Raw genomic sequence first — 21,416 nt, forward strand, 5'->3', positions numbered from 1 at the left:
ATAACTTATTTGTAACATTTGAACTTTTAATTTAGTGCAATGTTCACTGTAACTTTGTCTTTGCAACATTTTAGTTGAGCCTTCCTTAACAACTGCAATTGGATAATTCACTGTATTTTCCCACCGTTACTATTGTTGCAAATAACAAATTTTGCTCAAAACATGAGCAATTTTCAAAAATCTGCTGGTTCTGGCCCTGCTGGTATTGAGTTCTGTGTGGTCTTCAGAACATGTTCTTATAATGATATTTTGTTTTATTTTAAAGGTCTGGTGAAACCTGTCATTCAGCAAGATCACCTGAATAGCCCTGGTTCCACCTCTGATGAAGGCTGCCATCCCAACATGCATCAGGAGAGGAGGGCACCATCCACTGAGCCATACCAAGTGTGGAACCAAGACAGCTACTCTTCTGCTCGCAGTTTCACTCCACCCTACCAGAGACAGCATGAGAACGGCGAGAGGGCTCAGGCGGATGACAGGAGCGACAGGTCATGCTCTAGACACGACTCGTATGAAGACCGTGGGCATGACCGCACAGACAGTCCAGCGGAGGAACTGCCACATCAAGGCTTCCGCCAAGGCAGAGGCTCAGACGTGTCGCTCGGGTCACAGCGAGAAGCTTCCCATGAAGGGTCCCATCAGATACTCAGCAGGACCCATCCTGGAGATGGCGAGCACAGGGATGTGTCCTCTGGTAGACATCAGAAGGAAAGTGTAGAGTCCCGTGACGAGGCCTTCGACAGCAAGGAGAAGAGCTACGACTCTGATTTCTGGAGAAAGGACGCAAGTTTGAGGAAAGATGGCGGCTGTCAGGCCCAGTGGTCCGATCACGGTTCGAGCAGCAGCAGCAGCATTAGCCAGCCATCTGAGTCCAGCGGCAGAACTCTTAGGAGGACGGGACCCATCAAGAAACCTGTGCTGAAGCCCTTGAAGGTTGAAGACAAGGAGAACGAGAAACCCAAATCTGAGCCTGAGGAGAAGCCGGTCCCATACAGGTTGGAGAAGGAAGTGGTCACCAACGTCTATGATCTAAAAAAAGACGGCCCACTTCTGTCTAACAGGCACTCCGCCCCACCACGCGCTTCCTCTCCTGAGGAGAAACAAGCGGAAGCTCCGAAGATGGAGAAAACGAGCAACCTGCATGAAGAGTTGCACAAGGAGAACTGCTGGGATAGTGTCAAGTCTCAGTCTGTGGATGGCGCTGACAGCAGAGAAGCTCCGCGCCGCAACAACTGGATATTCATTGATGAAGAGCAGGCATTCGCTGGGGCCAGAGGAGCGGGTCGCGGACGAGGCCGGGGCTTTAGAGAGTTCAGCTCTCGAGGTGGTGCTCGTGGAGGACGGGGCGACAGCAACCGAGGAGCCTACAATAGCACAGGTACGCAGAGACCCGCACGCGGACGTGGCTCTAGAGACTTTAGAAGCGAGGATCTGCAACGAGGCAAACCCCGTAGACGCAACGTGAGTGAGACGCACAGCGAGGCCTCGGAATATGAGGAACTGCCTAAACGTCCGCGGCAGAAGGTCGCAGAGAATGGAGAGGCTTCGTATCCTGCACCTGGAGAGGTCAAGAGGGCCGACAGGGAGTCATGGAGATCCAACAAGGTCTACACAGACGATCTGAGCGGCAACAGTGATTCCAGGGACAAGGCAAAATCGGCAAGAGTGTTTGGAAGGTCGTTGCCCCCTCGACTCAATGCTGGATACAACCGTGGATTTGGCTCGAGGGATATTTCGACATGGAGAGGCAGAGGAACACAGTTTGGAAGTGCCCCCACGCAGGAGAATGGCTACAACTTTGGCACGGACTCCTATTCTAAACGCTCATCAGAGCGCGAGCCCCTGAAGTACACTCCTAAATTTAACAGCTCCTTTGTAGAGAATGGCGTCGAGGACAGAGAAGGAGGCTGCTACCTTGATGGCGATAATCCCGACAACCGGCCCCTGAGAAGGCGCCGTCCCCCGCGCCAGGATAAACCTCCGCGCTTCAGGCGTCTGCGGCAAGAGCGTGAAGGAGGAGGTCAGTGGAATAGCGAAGACTATGTTAACGGAGACTTCGCAAATCAGTGGCCGGGTCGGCCCAAGGGCCCAGAGGAACACTGGCCCAACCACTATCCTGGAGGACGGCCGCAGGACATCACGGGTCAGAGTCAAGGCGAGGACTGGGAAACCGGCTCGGAGAACAGTGATTTCAATGACTGGAGGGAGAAACGGGGGCAACATGGCGACACGCTTGCAGATGTGGGTCACGGTGATCCCGGCTCTGAGAAGAGAGAGCTCTCCAAACGGAGCTTTTCCAGCCAGCGGCCAGTGGTCGACAGACAGAACCGGAAGAGTGAAGTGTCTGTAATGGAAAACAATAAGATGACCCGCTCAACAGACACGCAGTCCAGTGTGGGTTCCTCCGGTAGAAACGAGAGCTGGCAGAACGGTGTTGCTTCCAACAGCAAACGGTACGTTTCTTTAGAACATGCGCTGAGAATCTTGAGATGAGATAAAACCAGTACCACTTATGAACTGTGTTTGGGGAAAGTGTTTGCATTACAATATTTGTTACTTCCTAAAAAAGTAGTAATATGTTACATTTTATGGTAAGTAATGTTGGTTACCAACAAGTTGAAGGTCCAAATGTCATTTTCAGTGCAGCTTCAAAGAGCTCTACATGTAGGGCCCTATAATTTCCACGCGGAATCCATTCATAAAAATGGAATTTACTATATAATGCGGAATGTCACGGAATTTGTCAAATTTTTGATGAATGAATTAAAAGCAGGCACGCTGAAGCACGTGTGATGCTCGCGGTGTTTTCGTCCTCTGTCGCTGCTCTGAAAGTTGATTCACCATTATTTAACCGCTTCGTTTGAGAACTACCATCATAAACACAGAGAAACTCAAAGCTCTAGGCAAACCGTCAAAATAAAAGTTCGATTTAACTTGACAGAAACATATTACTGTTGTACAGTAGAATTTAGATAAATTAGTTTCATAAATTATTAAAATATATTTTAAACATTAATCTTGGTGTTTCTTCCATGTTTTAATTTTAACGGTAAAGCTCTGTTGTGCAGCTCATTGTTTGACAAAAAAGTTTAATTTCATGATTTAAAAGATAAATTAAATGGTATGCCTTCATTTGATTGCCAGAAAAATTTAAATACACAACAGAACTTCTGAAGGAAAAAAAAATCATAAAAATATATATTTTTTTTAATTAATTTTTGTTTTAAGAATTCAATTAATTAGACATGCTTTTTGATTTATTAAAATGGAATTAAACAATTAAAATGGAATCCAGAAAACAGAATTTGGTAAAAATAAAATTTGAGGGGATAGAGGGCCCTAAAAAAAAAAAATGTAATTTTTTTGTTAAACTTTTATTAAATTGTTGGTAAATTGGACAAGATTCATTATTTCAATAAATTAGACATGCTTTTTGATTACTAAAATTTAATTTATCCATTAAAATTGAGTCAAAAAATAAATAAAACAGAAAAAAACGGAATCCAGAAAAATTAAAACGGAAAAAACGGAATTTGGGAAATAAAACGGAATTTGGGAAAAAATTTAAAAAGATTTTAAAGGGCCCTATACATGATCCCTGACAAGGAATGAGGGTCTTGTCTAAAGAAATGATCAATGTTTTTCTAAAAAAATTTAACTTTTATATACTTTTAACCACAAATGCTCTTCTTGCACCACGCATTACATAATCATGTTGGAAAGGTCTCCTGTAATGTAGGTGGAAGTACCGTGGTAGGGCGAAAAACCAACATGAGTACGTAATGCGTGGCGCATCGCCAAGCAGTGCAAGATGGGCATTTGTGATAAAAAGTACATGATTTTATTTTTTTAGAAAATGAGTGATGGTTTCTCTAGATCAGACTCTTATTCCTCGTCTGGGATCATGTAGAGCTCTTTGAAGCTGCACTGAAACTGACATTTGGACCTTCAACCCATTGAACCCCAGTGAAGTCCACTATATGGAGAAAAATCCTGGAATGATTTCCTCAAAAACCTTAATTATAAGACATCTTGGATGACATGGGGGTGAGTAAATTATCAGGAAATTAATTCTGAAGTGAACTAATACTTTTAACTCATTCTGTGCAGACTTCCAGAAGAATCGGTCCCCGGCCTGACCTCGGCATCTGTGTATGGAGTGGAGCAGAATGATGACACCAGCACGGCTGAAGCAACGGGAAAGATTCTAGAGAAAGACATGAAACCCAGAAACATGAAGGGGGACATGACAGAGCAGCTCTCTCAATATGACCTGAACACTTACTCAAGTGAGCCACAAATGTTTTTTCATTTTTACGATAGAAGTGCCTCTCCAGTGCAGAATAATTGACATCAGGCCATTGAGACAGAATAAAACTAATGCACTCTGGACATGTGTCCAAAGTGCAAAAAGTTCTGCTCCTAGTGGTGTTAATGGTGTATTGAAGTTATGTACAGTTATAGCGATTCATGAAACCATTCTGTTAACGGATATCTAATAATTTATCAGTGCTGTGCTATAAATCTACAACAATTGAAGCACATTGCATTAGTCATTTGTCATTTGTGTTTCTTCACAGTTGAAAGTGACTCTGGAGCATCTGTACCCAGTCCAGAGGTTTTCCAGGACGCTCTGTCCAAAAAACAACGCCGCCCACAGGATGATGACCGCAGGAGAAAGGATCAGGGTCCTCCAGTAAGTAATCACTTGGGCTGATGGTCACAGATTCTGTTATGTAACTGCATGAAGTGTCGCTTGACTGGATGTTAAAGTTAATTGGTTTGTGCACCTGAAGGGTTCGGTGAAGAACAGAACAATTGCTTCGAAAATGCCTCCCCGTTTTGCTAAGAAGCAGGGTAGCATGTCCATCGAGCAACCCGAAGAGACGCTCTCCGCCAACAACTTGGGAACCGAGATCTGGGAGACGAACAGCACAGGTAAAAAGGGTGTGACCGTAATAAAGTCTTGTGTATCATTCTTAACAGAGACTGATTCTAATTGACTTTTGTTTTCCTCCTGAAGCTCTGACTGTCCAGTCGTCAGGTGGCGATTCATGGACAAAACAGGTGTCCTACACCGGAAGCGAACCCAATTCAGAGGTGCAGGTCATTATTTAAGAAAAACTCTTGGTGTTTTTGTAGGGCTGGGTTGATTTTTCGATTTAATTGACTGATACCGATTATTAAATCCCACGAATCAATATTTTAGTCTTTGCTGTTTTCAGTTGATGCGTGAACAAAACAAGCCAATTTTTTTAACCTGTAATATTATAGTATGTACTGGCTGACAGATCCCTTTTGATCCCGAGACTAACGTCCCTCTGTCCTCCAGGATTCAGATGCAGGACCCGAGCAGAGTAAGGAACACAAACCCGGCCCCATCGGCAATGAGCGATCGCTGAAGAACCGCAAGGGCTCTGAGGGCATGGAGCGCCTGGAGGGACCCATCACCCCCGTCAACGGAGTGGACATTCACGTGGACAACGTCCTTCCTGTGCCGCCCATTGAGTTTGGTGTCAGTGCGAAGGATTCCGACTTCAGCCTGCCTCCGGGGTCCACGCCAGTGCCCGTGTCCAACCCCGTCACCAAGCTGCAGGATGCACTCGCTGGGAATGTGCGTACATGAGAGCAGAGTCTGTCTTCTTGACCTTGTGTATAGAAGTGTGGAGCGTTTACTGTTGTTGTTGTTGTGTGTACACAGGCGGGCCTGACTCAAGCCATCCCGATGCTCCGCAGAGACCACCTGCAGCCCGGAATAAACCTCAACCCCATCAGCTTTCCGAGTGCCGACCTCACGCTCAAGGTAACTCAGCTTATATCCAGGTGAAACGGAACAAGAACAAATGTAGGGCGGGGCTTAATTTTGTCCGTGGGGAATTGATTGCATGGTTTTGATTTGCTATTGGTGGATCTCATGTGAGTGACAGGTTGCCCCGCCCTCATCATTCTAGAAATTTACTAAAACATACTTATTTTCATGTTCAGATATGCTAGAATCACATAAACTAAAGCACATGTGAATCATCGCTGTTGTTTCCGAATGCTTGTGTCCATCCGTAACGTTCCTCAGCAGCGTCGCTCTCTGTCGCCCTCAGATGGAATCGGCGCGCAAGGCGTGGGAAAACTCTCAGGCTCTTCCGGAGCAGGGCTCACCAGGCGGCGCCGGATCCGGGGCTCAGCCGGCCTGCAGCGTGGGCTCCTCCAGCGGCGTCAGCTACAGCTCCTTCGGTGGAGTGTCTATGCCGCCCATGCCCGTGGCGTCTGTCGCTCCGTCTGTCTCCATGCAAGGTCTGTCTTCTCGTTCATCTCTGACTCTGTCACGGGCAGTGATTGTGTGCGTCTCTAAATTATCTGTGTGTGTCACAGGCAGTCACATCCCTCCTCTGTATCTGGACGGCCATGTGTTTCCTAGTCAGCCACGGCTCGTGCCGCCCTTGACTCAGCAGCCGAGCTACCAGCAGGTACGTGTCGGCACCAAAAATATCAGCCATCTTTAAACTTTATTAAACTTTTTGGCTCAAGTCGTACTATATACAAAATTCGGACTATATCTCGCAATTGAAAGTTTATTTCTCGCAATTCTGACTTTGCAACTCGCAATTGTGACTTTATATCTTGTAATTGTAATTGTGACTTTATATCTCGCAGTTGTGACTTTATATCTCGCGATTGTGACTTTATATCTCGCGATTGTGACTTTATATCTCGCGATTGTGACTTTATATCTCGCAATTGTGACTTTATTTCTCGCAATTGTGACTTTATATCTCGCAATTGTGACTTTATTTCTCGCAATTGTGACTTTATTTCTCGCAATTGTGACTTTATTTCTCGCAATTGTGACTTTATATCTCGCAATTGTGACTTTATTTCTCGCGATTGTGACTTTATTTCTCGCGATTGTGACTTTATTTCTCGCGATTGTGACTTTATATCTCGCGATTGTGACTTTATATCTCGCGATTGTGACTTTATATCTCGCAATTGTGACTTTATATCTCGCGATTGTGACTTTATATCTCGCAATTGTGACTTTATATCTCGCAATTGTGACTTTATATCTCGCAATTGTGACTTTATATCTCGCGATTGTGACTTTATATCTCGCGATTGTGACTTTATATCTCGCGATTGTGACTTTATATCTCGCGATTGTGACTTTATATCTCGCGATTGTGACTTTATTTCTCGCGATTGTGACTTTATATCTCGCGATTGTGACTTTATATCTCGCAATTGTGACTTTATTTCTCGCAATTGTGACTTTATATCTCGCAATTGTGACTTTACAACTCGCAATTGTGACTTTATTTCTCGCAATTGTGACTTTATATCTCGCAATTGTGACTTTATTTCTCGCAATTCTTACTTATCTCGCAATTGAAAGTTTATTTCTCGCAATTGTGACTTTACAACTCGCAATTGTGACTTTATTTCTCGCAATTGTGACTTTATTTCTCGCAATTGTGACTTTATATCTCGCAATTGTGACTTTATATCTCGCAATTGTGACTTTATATCTCGCAATTGTGACTTTATTTCTCGCAATTGTGACTTTACAACTCGCAATTGTGACTTTATTTCTCGCAATTGTGACTTTATATCTCGCAATTGTGACTTTACAACTCGCAATTGTGACTTTATTTCTCGCAATTGTGACTTTATATCTCGCAATTGTGACTTTATTTCTCGCAATTCTTACTTATCTCGCAATTGAAAGTTTATTTCTCGCAATTCTGACTTTAAAACATGTAATTTTGACACTTTCTCGCACTTCTGACTTTATATCTCAATAATTCAGAGAAAAGTCAGAAAAGTTAGAATTGTGAGAAGTCGACTACTTTTTTTTTCTTTTTTCTTTTTTTTGTGGTGGAAACAAGTTTCCATAGCTATTAATATAGACAAAATGTAAGATAAAATCTGATGCTGTAAATCAGTGCTATCTTTATAATATAGCAGATACTTACATAAAATGCTTATAAATATCAGTATCTGCCAATAATGTCTTAGTAAGATGATATTTAAATGCTTAGATTTATAATCAAAGCTCTGTAGTTTTAAAACGTAATTCAATTCAATAGAATGATGATTGAGAGATGAACAAATAAACTGTCCTCAAAAGCTTGATGATCATGTTTTTCTAAAAAATGTATGGATAATAAAGAAACCTGAGCTGCTTCAGTCCAGTAATATTACCAACAACATCAGTTATTCTTGTGCTTGCTTGATAAAAAGATATCACTGCACAGACACTTGAACCATGAGTGTGTGACAGGTTTATCAGCAATGATTTTTATCAGTTAGAAGCCTTAGATATGCATCATATGATTCAGTAGGGTTAATTCATGGGCTGTGTGTGTGCAGGCCTCCCCTCAGCAGATCCCCATCTCTCTGCACACGTCTCTGCAGGCTCAGGCTCAGCTGGGTCTGCGAGGAGCTCTGCCCGTCTCTCAGTCCCAAGAGATGTTCAACTCCATGCCTCCCTTCAGGTAATTCTCCCGCCACAGTAACGTGTCTATCATTCAGTTTCATTCATCGTAAACAAAGCATGGAAATTGAAGAAGAGTAGCGCAGTCATAATAATAAAGACTTGCTCCAAACAACTGATAAATTTGACCTTGTCTGAATACAATGTTCTGCTGAATCTCTTGCAGGTCTCAGGTGTACATGCACCCAAACCTGTCTCAGCCCAGTCCCATGGTGCTCTCTGGTGGAGCGCCTCTCAAAGGGCCGTATTCTGCTTTTCCCGGCATGCAGCCGTCAGACATGGTCAAGCCCCAGTCAGGATCTCACTACCAGCCCATGAACGGCAGCCAGCAGCTGGTGTACGACGGGCCCATGAACCAGGCGGCTGGGATGAGCACGTCTCAGCTCATGGACTCGCAGCTCATTCAGGCAAGAGCACCGCAGGACAGACACACACATGAAAGAAAAAATGTTGGGCATTAATGTGGGATGTGCGGTCAACAGCGCTTTTATTGCAGGGCCCTATGATTTCTGCAATGCGGAAAACAGACAATCACGGTATTAAGTGAGGAAAAAATGGAATTTAATGTATAACACGGTGTCAAAGAAATTAAAAGAAGGGCATATATTTAAATCTGCTATGCAAATCTTACGTCTGTCTCAGTTTGCTGTACTACACAACTTTGTCCAGAGCTGCTTTGAGAGTCTTCAGCAGCATTTCATCAGGGAAAACTATTGGTAGATACACACGGAAACTCACAGCTCTTCACCACAACCCGCCAAAATAAAAGTTTGGTTTAACTTGAAGATATTGTAACAGAAATATGTAACTATGCTACAGTAGAACTTCTCAAATAGTAATAATAATAAAATCTTAAAACTGAATAATCACACTTTTTCTTCTATGTTTTAACACAAAACCTTTGTTTGCAGAATTATTTTTTTGGCAAAAAAAATAAAGAACTTTTAATTTTTCATGTGATCACACAGGTTTATTAAGTTGTTAGTGTCCTTTGATTGATTGCCACCATTTTTGATCATAAATCCAGAAAAATTTCATATGGTATAATACAGGGTATCCGCGGGGTCTTAAAGTATTAAAAGGTGATAAATCAATTTTGGGAAAATTAAGACCCTTGAAAAGTATTAAAAAGTCTTATCACGGCTTTATAAAGTCTTAATTTTTTTAATTTAGTCATTTTTATTAAAAAAACGAACAGATACATAAACTAGGCTATTGTGGGTGCGTTCGTAAAATTACTGCGAAAATGTTTTATGTATGTTTTGTTTTCTAATACGTCACCGACGGAATGGTCCAGCGCTGCGCGGCGCCATCTGTAGGACAAAGCTCAGCAAAGATGTAGGAATATCTGATCAGAGTTGTACACGGATACACATTTTTAAATAAATCTGCCGTGGCAAAGCTACTGAAAGTGATTTTCGGTGCTGGTAATCCATATATGATTTGCTGAAACAAACTCGTCATGGTTGCGTAGTAACGACAGACGCCACCGCAGCGCCCGAGCGCTTTGGAAAGAAGAAAGCGGCGCCGACGCGTTTTCCATGCGTTTTTAGACACGACATATGAACGGTCCCTAAAAGAGTTCAAATTGCTCAACGCACCAAATGCGAGTAGAATCGGCGCTGAAACGTGTTCGGTAACTTTTTTTTTTTTTTATGAATGTGTTGGGAATTAAATATATAATTTGCAACGGCTGTGATTTAATTATATAGCATGCTTGCTGTAGCAGGTGTGTGTTTTCATTTTCGATTAACTGTAAATGCTACTTTGCTTGTGATGTTTAAATTTGCATTTAGAATGATTTTTAATTCTGTTGTTTACAAAGAGAAGTTTCAGTATCACATGATTCTTCAGAAATGCTGATTTGCTGCTCAAGAAACATTCACTATTTATATTATGAAGGTTAAAATGCAGTTTTTGCTGCTTAAAATTGTGGAAATCCAATTTAAACCTTTCCTGTAAGATTTAAAAAATACAAAAATTAATACTTTAATCTGTCATACTTTAAAGTGATAAAGTGAGTGAAGAGTGAAGACATTTAAAATGTTACAGAATATATTTTAATAAATAATATATTTGATAAATACATGTAATATAATTTTAAATAAATGCTGTTATTGAACTTCCTGTTTTTCAAAGAAAACGAACAAATATCACCGTTTCCACAAAAATATGAAGCAGCACAACTGTTTTCAGCATTGATAATAATCATAAATGTTTCTTGAGTATCAAATCAAATTGTAATTGTTCTGAAGGATCATGTGACACTTCAGACTGGAGTAATGATGCTGAAAATGATCACAGGAATAAATTACATTTTACAGTACATTTCGCAGGTTCTTTAATAATAACAATTATATACACACACATATAAAATAATGTGTGTGTTTCCATCGTAGGTTAGGTCTTAAATTTCATGTCTTAAATTTAACTTGTTCATATCTGCAGATACCCTGTAATAGTATAATAACAAATGCAGTTGTTAAAGTTTATGAATTGCTTGCTTCGTTTTATTTAACACTCTGAGGTCTGACGGTATCGCCGGCGATACCACCGTGGTTTTTTTCTTATCAGTGTGAAAGAGACTCAAAATACTCCGTCAATGTTGCACATACAATTAAGAGTTATACACCATTTTAATCTGTGGAATGTCTTCTTTCATTTGTGTACACTCAGAGTAAAAACAGAATTTTGTGCTTTTTGTAAAATAAAGAAAACTAACATGATGCGTGATTTCTCCTCTCCCTCTGAACGAACTCCAATCTGATAGTTCTCAGAAAATGAACTGTAACTTAGTGAATACTAATGACAAAAAAATTACACTTATGTCTAAAAAAACGTTAAGATGTCAGGTTTTAAATCATGTAAGTCAAATCGAAAACAAACCTTCTTTGTTTATGTAATCTGTATGAAAAGAGAGCCATGTCAGAAATCCGTGATTCAGCTCATTATCTGCTAATGCGGCCACGCCCACGGAGCCAGCGCTATTCAGACGCAAATTCAGTCAATACATGCATTTATTATCTCAATCGTGTATTTATTGTCTTGAAAAGTGTTTATCTGGATGTAAAAGTCATGGTTAGCGATCTCTAGAAGACATGCAGTTACTTCCTGTTTACTTGTCTTCTACAGATGAAGTTTAGATGAGTTTTTGTTTCTTTAGCGCCCTCCTGCTGCTGTATGTATTGGAAACTCCATTCATGGAATAGCCTCTTCTTCTTTTAGATGAATTTGTGGACTAAAATGCACAGAGCGCCCTCCGACTTCAAGGATGAATTGAAAACACCAGCGCTCATAGTAATGACAGTGAATATTAAATAAAAATAACTCCTCTGTATAGAAAATTGACACAAGCATATGAGAATCCAATATTTCTCCAAATGTGCATGCTTTTAAACTAAAAGCCTATATTCAGACTCTTTGCATCACAGAAATACATTATATTTTAAAGTATAATATAAAACCATTACTTTATATTGTAATAATATTTTTCTGTATGTTTCATATATCATAATGAGCTTGAGACATCACAGAAGGTTTTTTTTCACAGCCTACCTGACTGAAATGCCTCATTAATATGCAAGTCATTTCAGCTCATTACTATCCAATTCTTTTGTCTTCTCAGGTGAGAATGGCCCATTTTCAGTGGTGATTCACGCCTCCTTGCATACTGTGTTTCTTGGCAAAAAGTGTCTTACAAAAACTAAATCAATATATTGTTAAATATGAAGGAGTAGGCAGCATAATTTTTACATAATTTTGAAGCAAAAACTCTAGTCTACAACCTCCAATACCCTAAAGTCTTATGAACACAGATTTATTATACTTTTTTTGGCCTTATTTCAGTGACTTAAGTTTTTTGTTTTTTCAACAACCACGCATAAATGTTATTCCTTCAAAAACACAAACATGTACATACATGTTCCTCACATATTATTGTAGCCTAGTTTGTGCTGAATACAGTGTAATGACACTTTTTCCATTAATATGTTTATGAACAACTGAAAAAAGCACAAATGTCAGGGCATGTCAAAAGTTCTCCAGGCCCCAAATCAGCCTCAGACTCCAGAGGGTTAAACCATTAAAACTGAATCCAGAAAAATTAAAATGGAAAAACACAGAATTTGGGAAAAATAAAGCAGAATTGAAGAAAAAAAATAAAACTCATTACGTAGGGCCGTAAAAATGTATTTTGTAAAAAAAAAAAAAAAAAAAAAAAAAACATTTAAAAATAATTGTATAAGTTTGACAATTTCAATTAGATTTGCTTTTTGGGTGCTAACATTTAATTGAACCAGTACATCAAAATCCAGGAAAAAAAATTAATCTGAAAAAAAAATTAACCGACTTTATAAGGCCATAATATTGGTTTGCAATGGACATGCACACAATGCAATAGTCAGGTTATACGTCATATTCAACGCAGATTAAATGAGTTAAACATGACAGACGTAGAGTGTTTACAATGGCGCTCACTGTATAAAGGTTCTAGATCACTTAATTTTCACAGCTCACAACATTCAAAAATATTTAATAAAGTTTTGTCTACTGAATTTTTCATAAGCTGAACAATCAGTATGCTGTTAAACAACAGTACGATCCTGTATTCTGTCCCTCACAGCCTCCTTTCCATTCCTGTCAAAACTTAAACATGGCGCTACTCTATTGACTTTGGTTTGTGTGTTCAGGTGACGGTGCCCATGCCCGGATCTCAGCTGCGATACGGCTCGGCCCAGCAGCACCTCATTCTGCCCCAGTCCATCCAGCTCCAGCAGAACCAGAACCTGTCTGTAGGAGCTCCGCGCCGCATGATGCCTCCCGGTTCACAGCCGCCCATCATGAGCAGCAGGGAGGTGAGTGATGGGGAAACATCAGAACATGGCGCTTGCACTGAAGTTTCATTTAGAATGCATGCAATGCACATGTACTCAAATGTGTGAATCGGACTGCTATGTTTAGGGTTCATATAAACAAATTTTAAAATGAAGTCAGATTGGATTGATTACAATCTATGCAACTTTAATGCATGTGAACATCCCTCAGCGTCCGATGTCTGTCTTTGTATTATTTACACACCGTATCTGATAAATCATGTTCATCCTGCAGCCTTCCCAGATGGACATGAAAGGATTTCAGTTTTCTGATAAGCCCAACCACTCACCTGGAATACCCAGCGGCTCTTACAGGTGAGCGGACATTTCACACACTCCACCTACAGTACAATGACCTGAAGTCTCACACCTTCATCAAGAGCCTTGTTTGACAAGTATTAAGTGTATTTGCCGGCAATGTACGGGTAACTTTATATATTATTTATTGTGAACACTGTCTATAGTGTCAATTACAGTACAGTTAAACAAACACTAAGGCCATGTACACACTGCAGCTAAATACAGTTGTCTGTTCACCTTTTAGTGCTTAATCCTGTTCTGAACAGAGGTAACTTCTGAAAAACGCAGGTAGTACAACTGTATTTACAAATATAGCAATTAAAGGATCAATCAAAAAAGGCATGAGTTATACAAGCATGGCTGGGGGCTTCAGAGCTGCAATTGAAATGAAAGACATTTTTAGATCATTTTTGTCAAAAGTGGCTGAAAAATCAAATACTGTCATTTGTAATGGGATTAAATTGCTTATCATTTTTGACCCAATAGGTGATGCTGTTAGCAAAGTGATATTCTGTGGAGATAATGACACATGCAAAGTTTGGTGTCATTAGGCTTGTTCGAGATGTATCAGTGCTGTGCAGACCGATCGGTGTATGACATCAAGTACAACGAGCGATTCAAAAGGTAGTTTGCGGTACTTAAACGCTCTTGCGGTACTTTGATGTAATACGCCAATTGTTTGCCGCAGCCTCGATGCATCTCGAACAAGCCTATTATGCCAACGCATTGCAGAGTTACACCCTCAGAATCAGCTTGGCACAATGCCATCAAATTTGTTGATGCGTTATTCGAAAACTGTTGAATGAAAACGGTTTTAATTAATGTTTGCCAGCATGATCCAATCTTAGCCAATTTTGGTGAAAATTGGACCGTCTGAGTTTAAAAAAGGTTTTCAAAGAAATTAAAAATGGCAGACAGTAAGTTCATCCAAATATGGCATCATTAAAATGATTAAATGAAATGTGGAAAAAAATGAAAATTTAAACACAAAATGCTCTTAGTATTTTATTTAAAAATTTCATTGACATTTTGAGCTGAAGGTGGTGCTGTTCCGAAACTCAGAATACCTTCAGGGCATGGTCCCGATGACGCATACCAAGTTCTGTAACACTGCACTAATGCGTTCATAAAATAAAGCATTTTATGGCAAAATTCAAAATGGCTGACATGGGAAAATTCTGAATAAATCGACTTAATCTAAAGAGGCTGCTCTAGGTTTTTTGGCAAACTGTTCATAAGTTATAATCAAATTGTTTTTTTTTAATCTCTTGACAAGCAGGTGGCGCTGCATGTAGCCTCAGATCATGCTTGTGATAACATGTACCAAGATTTATCTAAAACATGAGCTGTAGCCTTGCATCCAATTGCCGTGCTCTTTGTTTGTGTATTATTTGAGAACTGTTGGGTTTATCAAAAAGTTCTTAAACTTTTTGCCAGCTTAGTCTGAAGATGATCTGAGCCAATTTTGGTTAAAAGTGCTCAAACCGTCTAGGACGAGAAACAATCAAATCGTCTTTAGCCAAGAAATCAGAGGAAAAAATAAATTTGTTTCTAGCCCTTATGGTTCAGAGGTTTTTAAAATAGATGCAAGTGCAAATATGGATAGTTGGTGGCACTAGAGGGATTGAGTTACACACTCCAAAATTGCTCTGGTTCAGACTCCCCTCTATCAGTGTGCCAAATTTCATAGTTTTCCCACAAACAGTTCCATGGAATGCCATAGACTTCAATAGCAAAAGAATAATAATAAGAAAACTTAACTTGTTGTACCTCAAATAATTTGTGTTGCCAGATCTTGATAGGAAAAAACGGTGAACTACAAGCCCATAATAAACCAAAATAAATCCAAATGCTTTGTATTGAAATAAGACTAAAATATAGCTGCAAGCAGCAATGACGGGCCAAGCCCCAGCACCACTGGCACCACCACCACCCTGGGGGCTTAAGGAAACCTGTGCATGGCAATTTAATTTAAATCAAATAATGATTTTACAAGATATGAGACCCTTCCTGTTTCCTTCTTTTTTTTTTTCGTCTTTAATTTAATCCCTCACCATGGCAACACTGTTCGAGATATCATATAATTGTTCACAATTTAGCATCTTCAGTGTCTTTAATGTTAACCGAGTTTGGTGGCGATTGCATGAATCTCCTACGATGAGTACTTAAAAACTCTTAGCCTGATTATTCAAAAAAATCCACATTCAAACCAAAATATTTGACTTCCTGTTGGTCGGAGCTAATGACCATAAAATAAAAAGTTGTCTGGCTTGATGAGAACAATATATGTTCTGAGTTTGGTGACTGTTGGTAAAACTAACCTCCCCAACTTTTGCCAAAAGATGGCGCTATAGAGTTCCTCCTCCCTGCCCATTTATAAGGCTTTGCCCATGTCTACCGGCTGACAACTTTGACGTGTCAAGTATCATGCAATTTGAAGCGTGCTAAGAGCCTCAAAAACATCCAAAAATATTATAAAAGTTTGTGTTGCCATGGCAACAGCGTTTAAGATATCAAGACTCCTTTTACATTTACATCTGCCATGTCTTGGCATGTTCAAACAAACAAATTGGGTAAAAATAAGGTCACATCCATGTGATCAGCCTCCTACAATGATCACACAGTTTTAGTTTAATCAAAATCAGGTAATATATGCAGAAGTTATAACACACTTCCCATTTCCCTTTTCCTGCCATAAATTTGTTTCAATGCCACAGCCAAACCTTTTTAAGTATCAAAAATCTATATGCAATTTAGCATCCTCAGTGTCTTGACTTCATGCTGACTGAGTTTGGTTGCGATTGGATGATTCCCCTAGGAAAAGTATATCGATTTCCTGTTGGGCTGGCATATGACTTAGAATTTGAAAGTTGTTCCGCCCGATGAGATCTGAATCAATCATCAGAGTTTCGGGAGCGATCATTTAAGAGATTCACTCCTGTGTTTAAATTTGGTTGTTACTCCTGAAACTTTACGGTGTGTATGTGGCCTAACAGACATGCACCTCAAAAAGAACTGGAATTAATCAATAATTAAATTGCTGACTGTTTGAGTGTTTAGTTACAGGAATGCTTTCCTACATCTTTGCTCATTGATGAGTTCTCTGTTGCCCTTCAGACCCGGTTCGGCCAGTCCTAGCGGGAAACCCTCTGGACCCGGAGCCCCTACAGCTGTCGTCTCTCTTCCAGGACATTACACGCAGCAGGTATTCAGCGCAGCATCTCGTTGCTTTAGTAAACCTCACGGTACATGTGGCCGACCCGTCTGTGCTCTGCTGCAGGTGTCGGCCCCTCAGGGCAGCATGGTCATGCACATGAGACCCCCCACCAGCGGCCCCTTCCCCAACCCCATCCAGCGGCCCGTCATGCAGGTTAACAAGGTCATCATCCGCTCTCCGCCCTACCCCGGCCCCGGGCGCGAGCCGCCCCCCTCCAACCCTGAGCCTGCTGGGAAGGGCCCTGAGGACGGGATGAAGGTGAGCCACCCACTGTGATCATAGGTAATTTCATTTAATCCACTTCTCCTTTCTTATTTTCATTCTGTGCCATGTTTTTCTGAAATGTCAAAACCATGGTGCAAACCAGTAAATATGAAGCTTTATGTCTAATGATTGAGACCTGATGCTGGAAGAGCTTGATTAGGGCTGGGTGCTTAATATCAGCGTTGATTGGGAAAATGGCATTGCTTTATAAAAAGGTCCCAATAGTATATGAAAATTTTCCCATTATTTATTCGCCCTCAATGGATTATATTTATGATGGACGGGTGCTTTTTCCCCCCTTCAAAGTCTCACCCCCGGTTCACTACCATTTTAAAGTTTGTAAGAAGGATATTTTTAAATATATCTATATCAAATACAGCTTGGATGGCTGGAGGGTGAGTAAATCATGGCATAATTCTCATTTGAGTGAACTGACGCTTTAATGCTACTTCATGCGTAACCTCACAATGAACAATATGTTTGCTAATGTGTTTCATTTTTGTTAACATTAGTGTTAGTAACTTAATTTTTAGTTAACTCGGGTCCAATAAATATTCAAAATAACACTAAAAATCTAAATATAGGGGCAAAAGATGCCCTTTTTTTGTCCTATATGTATATCATATGATAGTTTAGCAGTATCACTTGAGCAAGAGTGCTGTTTTACCCCGAATATCTGCATGATTGCAAATGTGATATACAATAGTTCAATAAACAATTGTTAAAGTTTAAACATAATATTGTCTGTCTTTGTTCAATTTGGCCAATGTAAATAGTTTCAAACACAGTCGCAGCAGAACTTTTGTGTCTCCGAGTGACACACAGTGATGTTTCTTTCCTGAATGAATCTGCAGCGAGTGATTCAGTGACTCGTTCATAAGTCGAGATGCATTTGCACTGCGCAGACCGATCAGTGCATGACATCAAAGTACCGCAAGAGGGATTCAAAAGCACAAGGAGTCGTTTGCTCTTCAATTGCTCTTGCGGTACTTTGATGTCATACGCCGATGGGTCTGCTCAGCACCGACGCATCTCGAACAAGCCTACTGGCTACATTTCTGAATGTTATAATGAATCGGTTGAATGAATTATTCAGTGACTCCCTCGTTAAGACCTGCCGCCACCTACTGGCAGTTTTAGTTTCATATTAAGAATATATTTTAATTTTTCATTCATATTAAATCTAAATGCCACTTCTGTTACAGCTTCAGAAAAAAAAAAACATTATGACCCATTGTAGCTTTAAAAGTTTGTGTAATGTTGAAAATATTTCTTTCTAAAGCTCCTTTTTGTAAGGTCTGTTCAGTGCTTTTCTCATCTAAAACAGTGATGTTAATAATAATCTTTTGGGTGGTATTTTCCGAAAAATTTATCTGTGATTTAATTATTTGGCACATGTAAATTTTAATCTCTTGACAGTTATTATATTTAACTAATGTTATCAAATAGAGCCTTTATTGTAAAGTGTTGCTGATAAAATATGCTGGTAAAATCTGTTCTTTGTTTAATTTGTACAGTATAAAAATGACAAACATGTGCAATGCATTTCCTTCCACTTTAATGCTATAAAATTAACAATGATGAGTATCAGAATCGAATGAGAATATGGATGAATATGTAATTATTTTAATGGACCAGCATATAATTCATAGTGAAAATATGACCTGCATTCAGAGAAACCATTTTAATGAAATAAAGAGCACAATTGATGCTAAATTCACCATGTATGTTTTCTTTTTGTTCAGCATATTACCCAGTCTTGTGTTCAGGGGTAGTCATTTGAAGCAGCTGTTTTAATCAAAGCTTTGACTTGTGTTAATGAAGTGACTGTAAGGCGTCTGTTGTGTTTGGTACAGGCCAAGGCTCTGCGTGATGCGCGTCAGGCCGTCGGCGACGCCAAGAGCTCTTCAGCGATTCCCAGCAAGCTACAAGAGCAGCTGCCGTCAGTACAGGTCAAAGCTGCCCGAACCGGAGCCATCAAACCACAGTCGGTCAAAGTGGAGGAAGGCAAAGCCTGATAAATGGACCTCATGATCACATGACCCGGCTGTCTGTAGGACTTCCTCTTCCTCTCTTGCTCTCTCTCTCTTTCTCACTGGACTGACGCACAGGATCACCAACCCCACAAATGAATCGGAATACATTAATAAACATCACATAGAGAGATATGAATATCTATATATAAATGTATACTATATATATATATATATAAATAGACACAATAGTTTTGGACTTTTCTGCGCAGACTTTTCAAGATCAGCTTTATTTATTTACATTTTATTTGACATTTCAAAAGTGAAGAATAACGGTTCAAAAAAAGTCACAAACGAATCCCGGTTGTCTCACTCTTTCTCTCTCTCCATCAAAGTCTGCAAACAGCAAAACAAGAAGCGCATCTCCTCTTTCAGCTCCTGCCCACATTGCCAAACCGAGCCAGCTGATTGGACTCCAGGTTTTGATTGACATGGCAGATCAACATGAGCTCCAATGTGAGGCTTTAGTCATTTTTACTGGGTACCATGGAGTTTTAACTTCTTTTATATATATATATATATATATATATATATATATATATATATATATATATATAATAAAGCAATCATGCCTATTTGCTCTATTATTATTAAAAAACACCTTTTATTCAATAAAAAAAAAGTTTAAACCCAAATTTGAGGACATTATTTAATCTAAACATGGACACAAAGTGAGCATCTTTGCTGAACTCTCTCTAATTTTACAGCTGCTTTTCATGTGTTTGTAAATGCAAAGCAACATTTGTTCCTTAAAGATGTTGCATGATGGCGCTCGAGTGACGGTGTGTGTGGAATAAACATGTTGAAGGCAGCAGCATGAGCAACAGCTCACTCTGTGTTTGGGGTGGGTGGGATATTTGGCCTCTTGTCTAATGTGTTGTTGGGCCGCTGATGGGAAACTGTTACAGTACGTTTGACAAATTGATTTGGTCCAGAAACCCTTTACCTTCTGCTTTGAGTTCCAGTTTTTGCGGTCTGTCAGTCACTGGAGTGGCACAAGCAATAAACAGCCTTTCTGTAACAATCAGGGTCCAAATGTGCGTCTGATGTGGAACGAGTGCTTGTGTTGTAGATGTTGCTGTCTCACAGGGATCATGATTGAATATAAAGTGCGCAGGAAGTGTCTTGTTTTGACGGTGCTTCGTTACACTACAGCTGTACAGAACTATAACCATCATTCGTCTTTGCTATTGGAGCATCACTGCAATCGCAACTCGTCCTTTTCATTTTGGGTGAATTGTTGCACATCTGAAATGCCTTTTTAAAATGATTTCTCCAGTGCTCATGGGTATTTTAGAGGTTCATTTGCTTCTTGATGATCGCCGAATATCTGTACAGACTCATTATTTGCCCTTTCGCTTTTGTTAGACTTGTATTTAAAGGGCCAGTGATGGATTTACTCACTTTTACGTTTATTTTTAGGGGTCTGTTTTCCCTGCAGATATTTATCACTCAGTGTTGTTTATCCTATTAAATGTGTGACCATATTTGCCCTTTTATTGGAAATGATCTCAACAAGAGAGAAATAAAGCAGATTGTGCTTTTTTCAAAGACGGATCGTTGTTTGTATTCCCATTACCAGTGTGAGGTTTGAAATCTCTTGATCTGAAATCACAAAGAATGACTTTTATAATTTTATGTGGACCAATGCAACTACACAGAAAAACAGCAATGTTTACCTCCATATATTTTTACAATGTACATTTTTAACTTTTAAAGTTCAATTTCATTGAAAGTGTTTGAACCAACTCTCAGAAATGAATCAAACTTTCCAACTCCAGTTCTGTTTTATTACTTCACAATACTACTTAATTGAGATCACAATTCACCCACAATAAGGAATATACAACTAAACAAACTTCACTCACTTCATTACTGGATGAATCAGCATTTTTGAATGAATCTCTTGAATGAATGACTCAAAGACTTCACTTGTTTCGTTACTGGATGAATTGGCACTTTTGAACAAATTTCTTGAATGATTCAGTGACTCAAGGCTTGTTCGAGAGGCGTCGGCACTGCGCAGACCAATCGTCATATGCTTTTGAATCGCTCTTGCTATACTTTCATGTCATATGACGATTGGTCTGCGCAGTGCCGACGCCTCTCGAACAGAGAGCAACTGGAGAGCATACGACTCCTTATGCTTTTGAATCGCTCTTGCTATACTTTCATGTCATAAGGAGTCGTATGCTCTCCAGTTGCTCTCGTGGTACTTTGATGTCATACACCGATCGGCCTGT

General features: G+C 40.0%; 1 protein-coding gene across 3 annotated transcripts in view; it reads left to right on the forward strand.

Annotated features, from left to right (window-relative positions):
* The window catches only part of prrc2b (proline-rich coiled-coil 2B), a 34,768-nt gene extending 15,634 nt beyond the window's left edge, over positions 1-19,134 (forward strand). For 2 of the 3 annotated variants that reach the window (XM_067408395.1, XM_067408396.1), the window contains exons 15-29: positions 266-2,453; positions 4,111-4,289; positions 4,581-4,696; positions 4,797-4,938; positions 5,024-5,100; positions 5,333-5,614; positions 5,702-5,803; positions 6,096-6,288; positions 6,367-6,461; positions 8,365-8,489; positions 8,655-8,895; positions 13,177-13,341; positions 13,595-13,674; positions 16,777-17,158; positions 18,997-19,134. In XM_067408395.1, coding sequence (XP_067264496.1) covers positions 266-2,453; positions 4,111-4,289; positions 4,581-4,696; positions 4,797-4,938; positions 5,024-5,100; positions 5,333-5,614; positions 5,702-5,803; positions 6,096-6,288; positions 6,367-6,461; positions 8,365-8,489; positions 8,655-8,895; positions 13,177-13,341; positions 13,595-13,674; positions 16,777-17,152 — 4,361 coding nt within the window. In that variant the 3' untranslated portion in view covers positions 17,153-17,158; positions 18,997-19,134. The remainder of the gene's footprint in view (positions 1-265; positions 2,454-4,110; positions 4,290-4,580; positions 4,697-4,796; positions 4,939-5,023; positions 5,101-5,332; positions 5,615-5,701; positions 5,804-6,095; positions 6,289-6,366; positions 6,462-8,364; positions 8,490-8,654; positions 8,896-13,176; positions 13,342-13,594; positions 13,675-16,776; positions 17,159-18,996) is intronic. The other variant, XM_067408397.1, reaches the window with a different exon arrangement.
* Positions 19,135-21,416: the final 2,282 nt, after the last annotated feature.

This window comes from Chanodichthys erythropterus, chromosome 13 (assembly GCF_024489055.1).
Source record: "Chanodichthys erythropterus isolate Z2021 chromosome 13, ASM2448905v1, whole genome shotgun sequence".
Classification (NCBI taxonomy): domain Eukaryota; kingdom Metazoa; phylum Chordata; class Actinopteri; order Cypriniformes; family Xenocyprididae; genus Chanodichthys; species Chanodichthys erythropterus.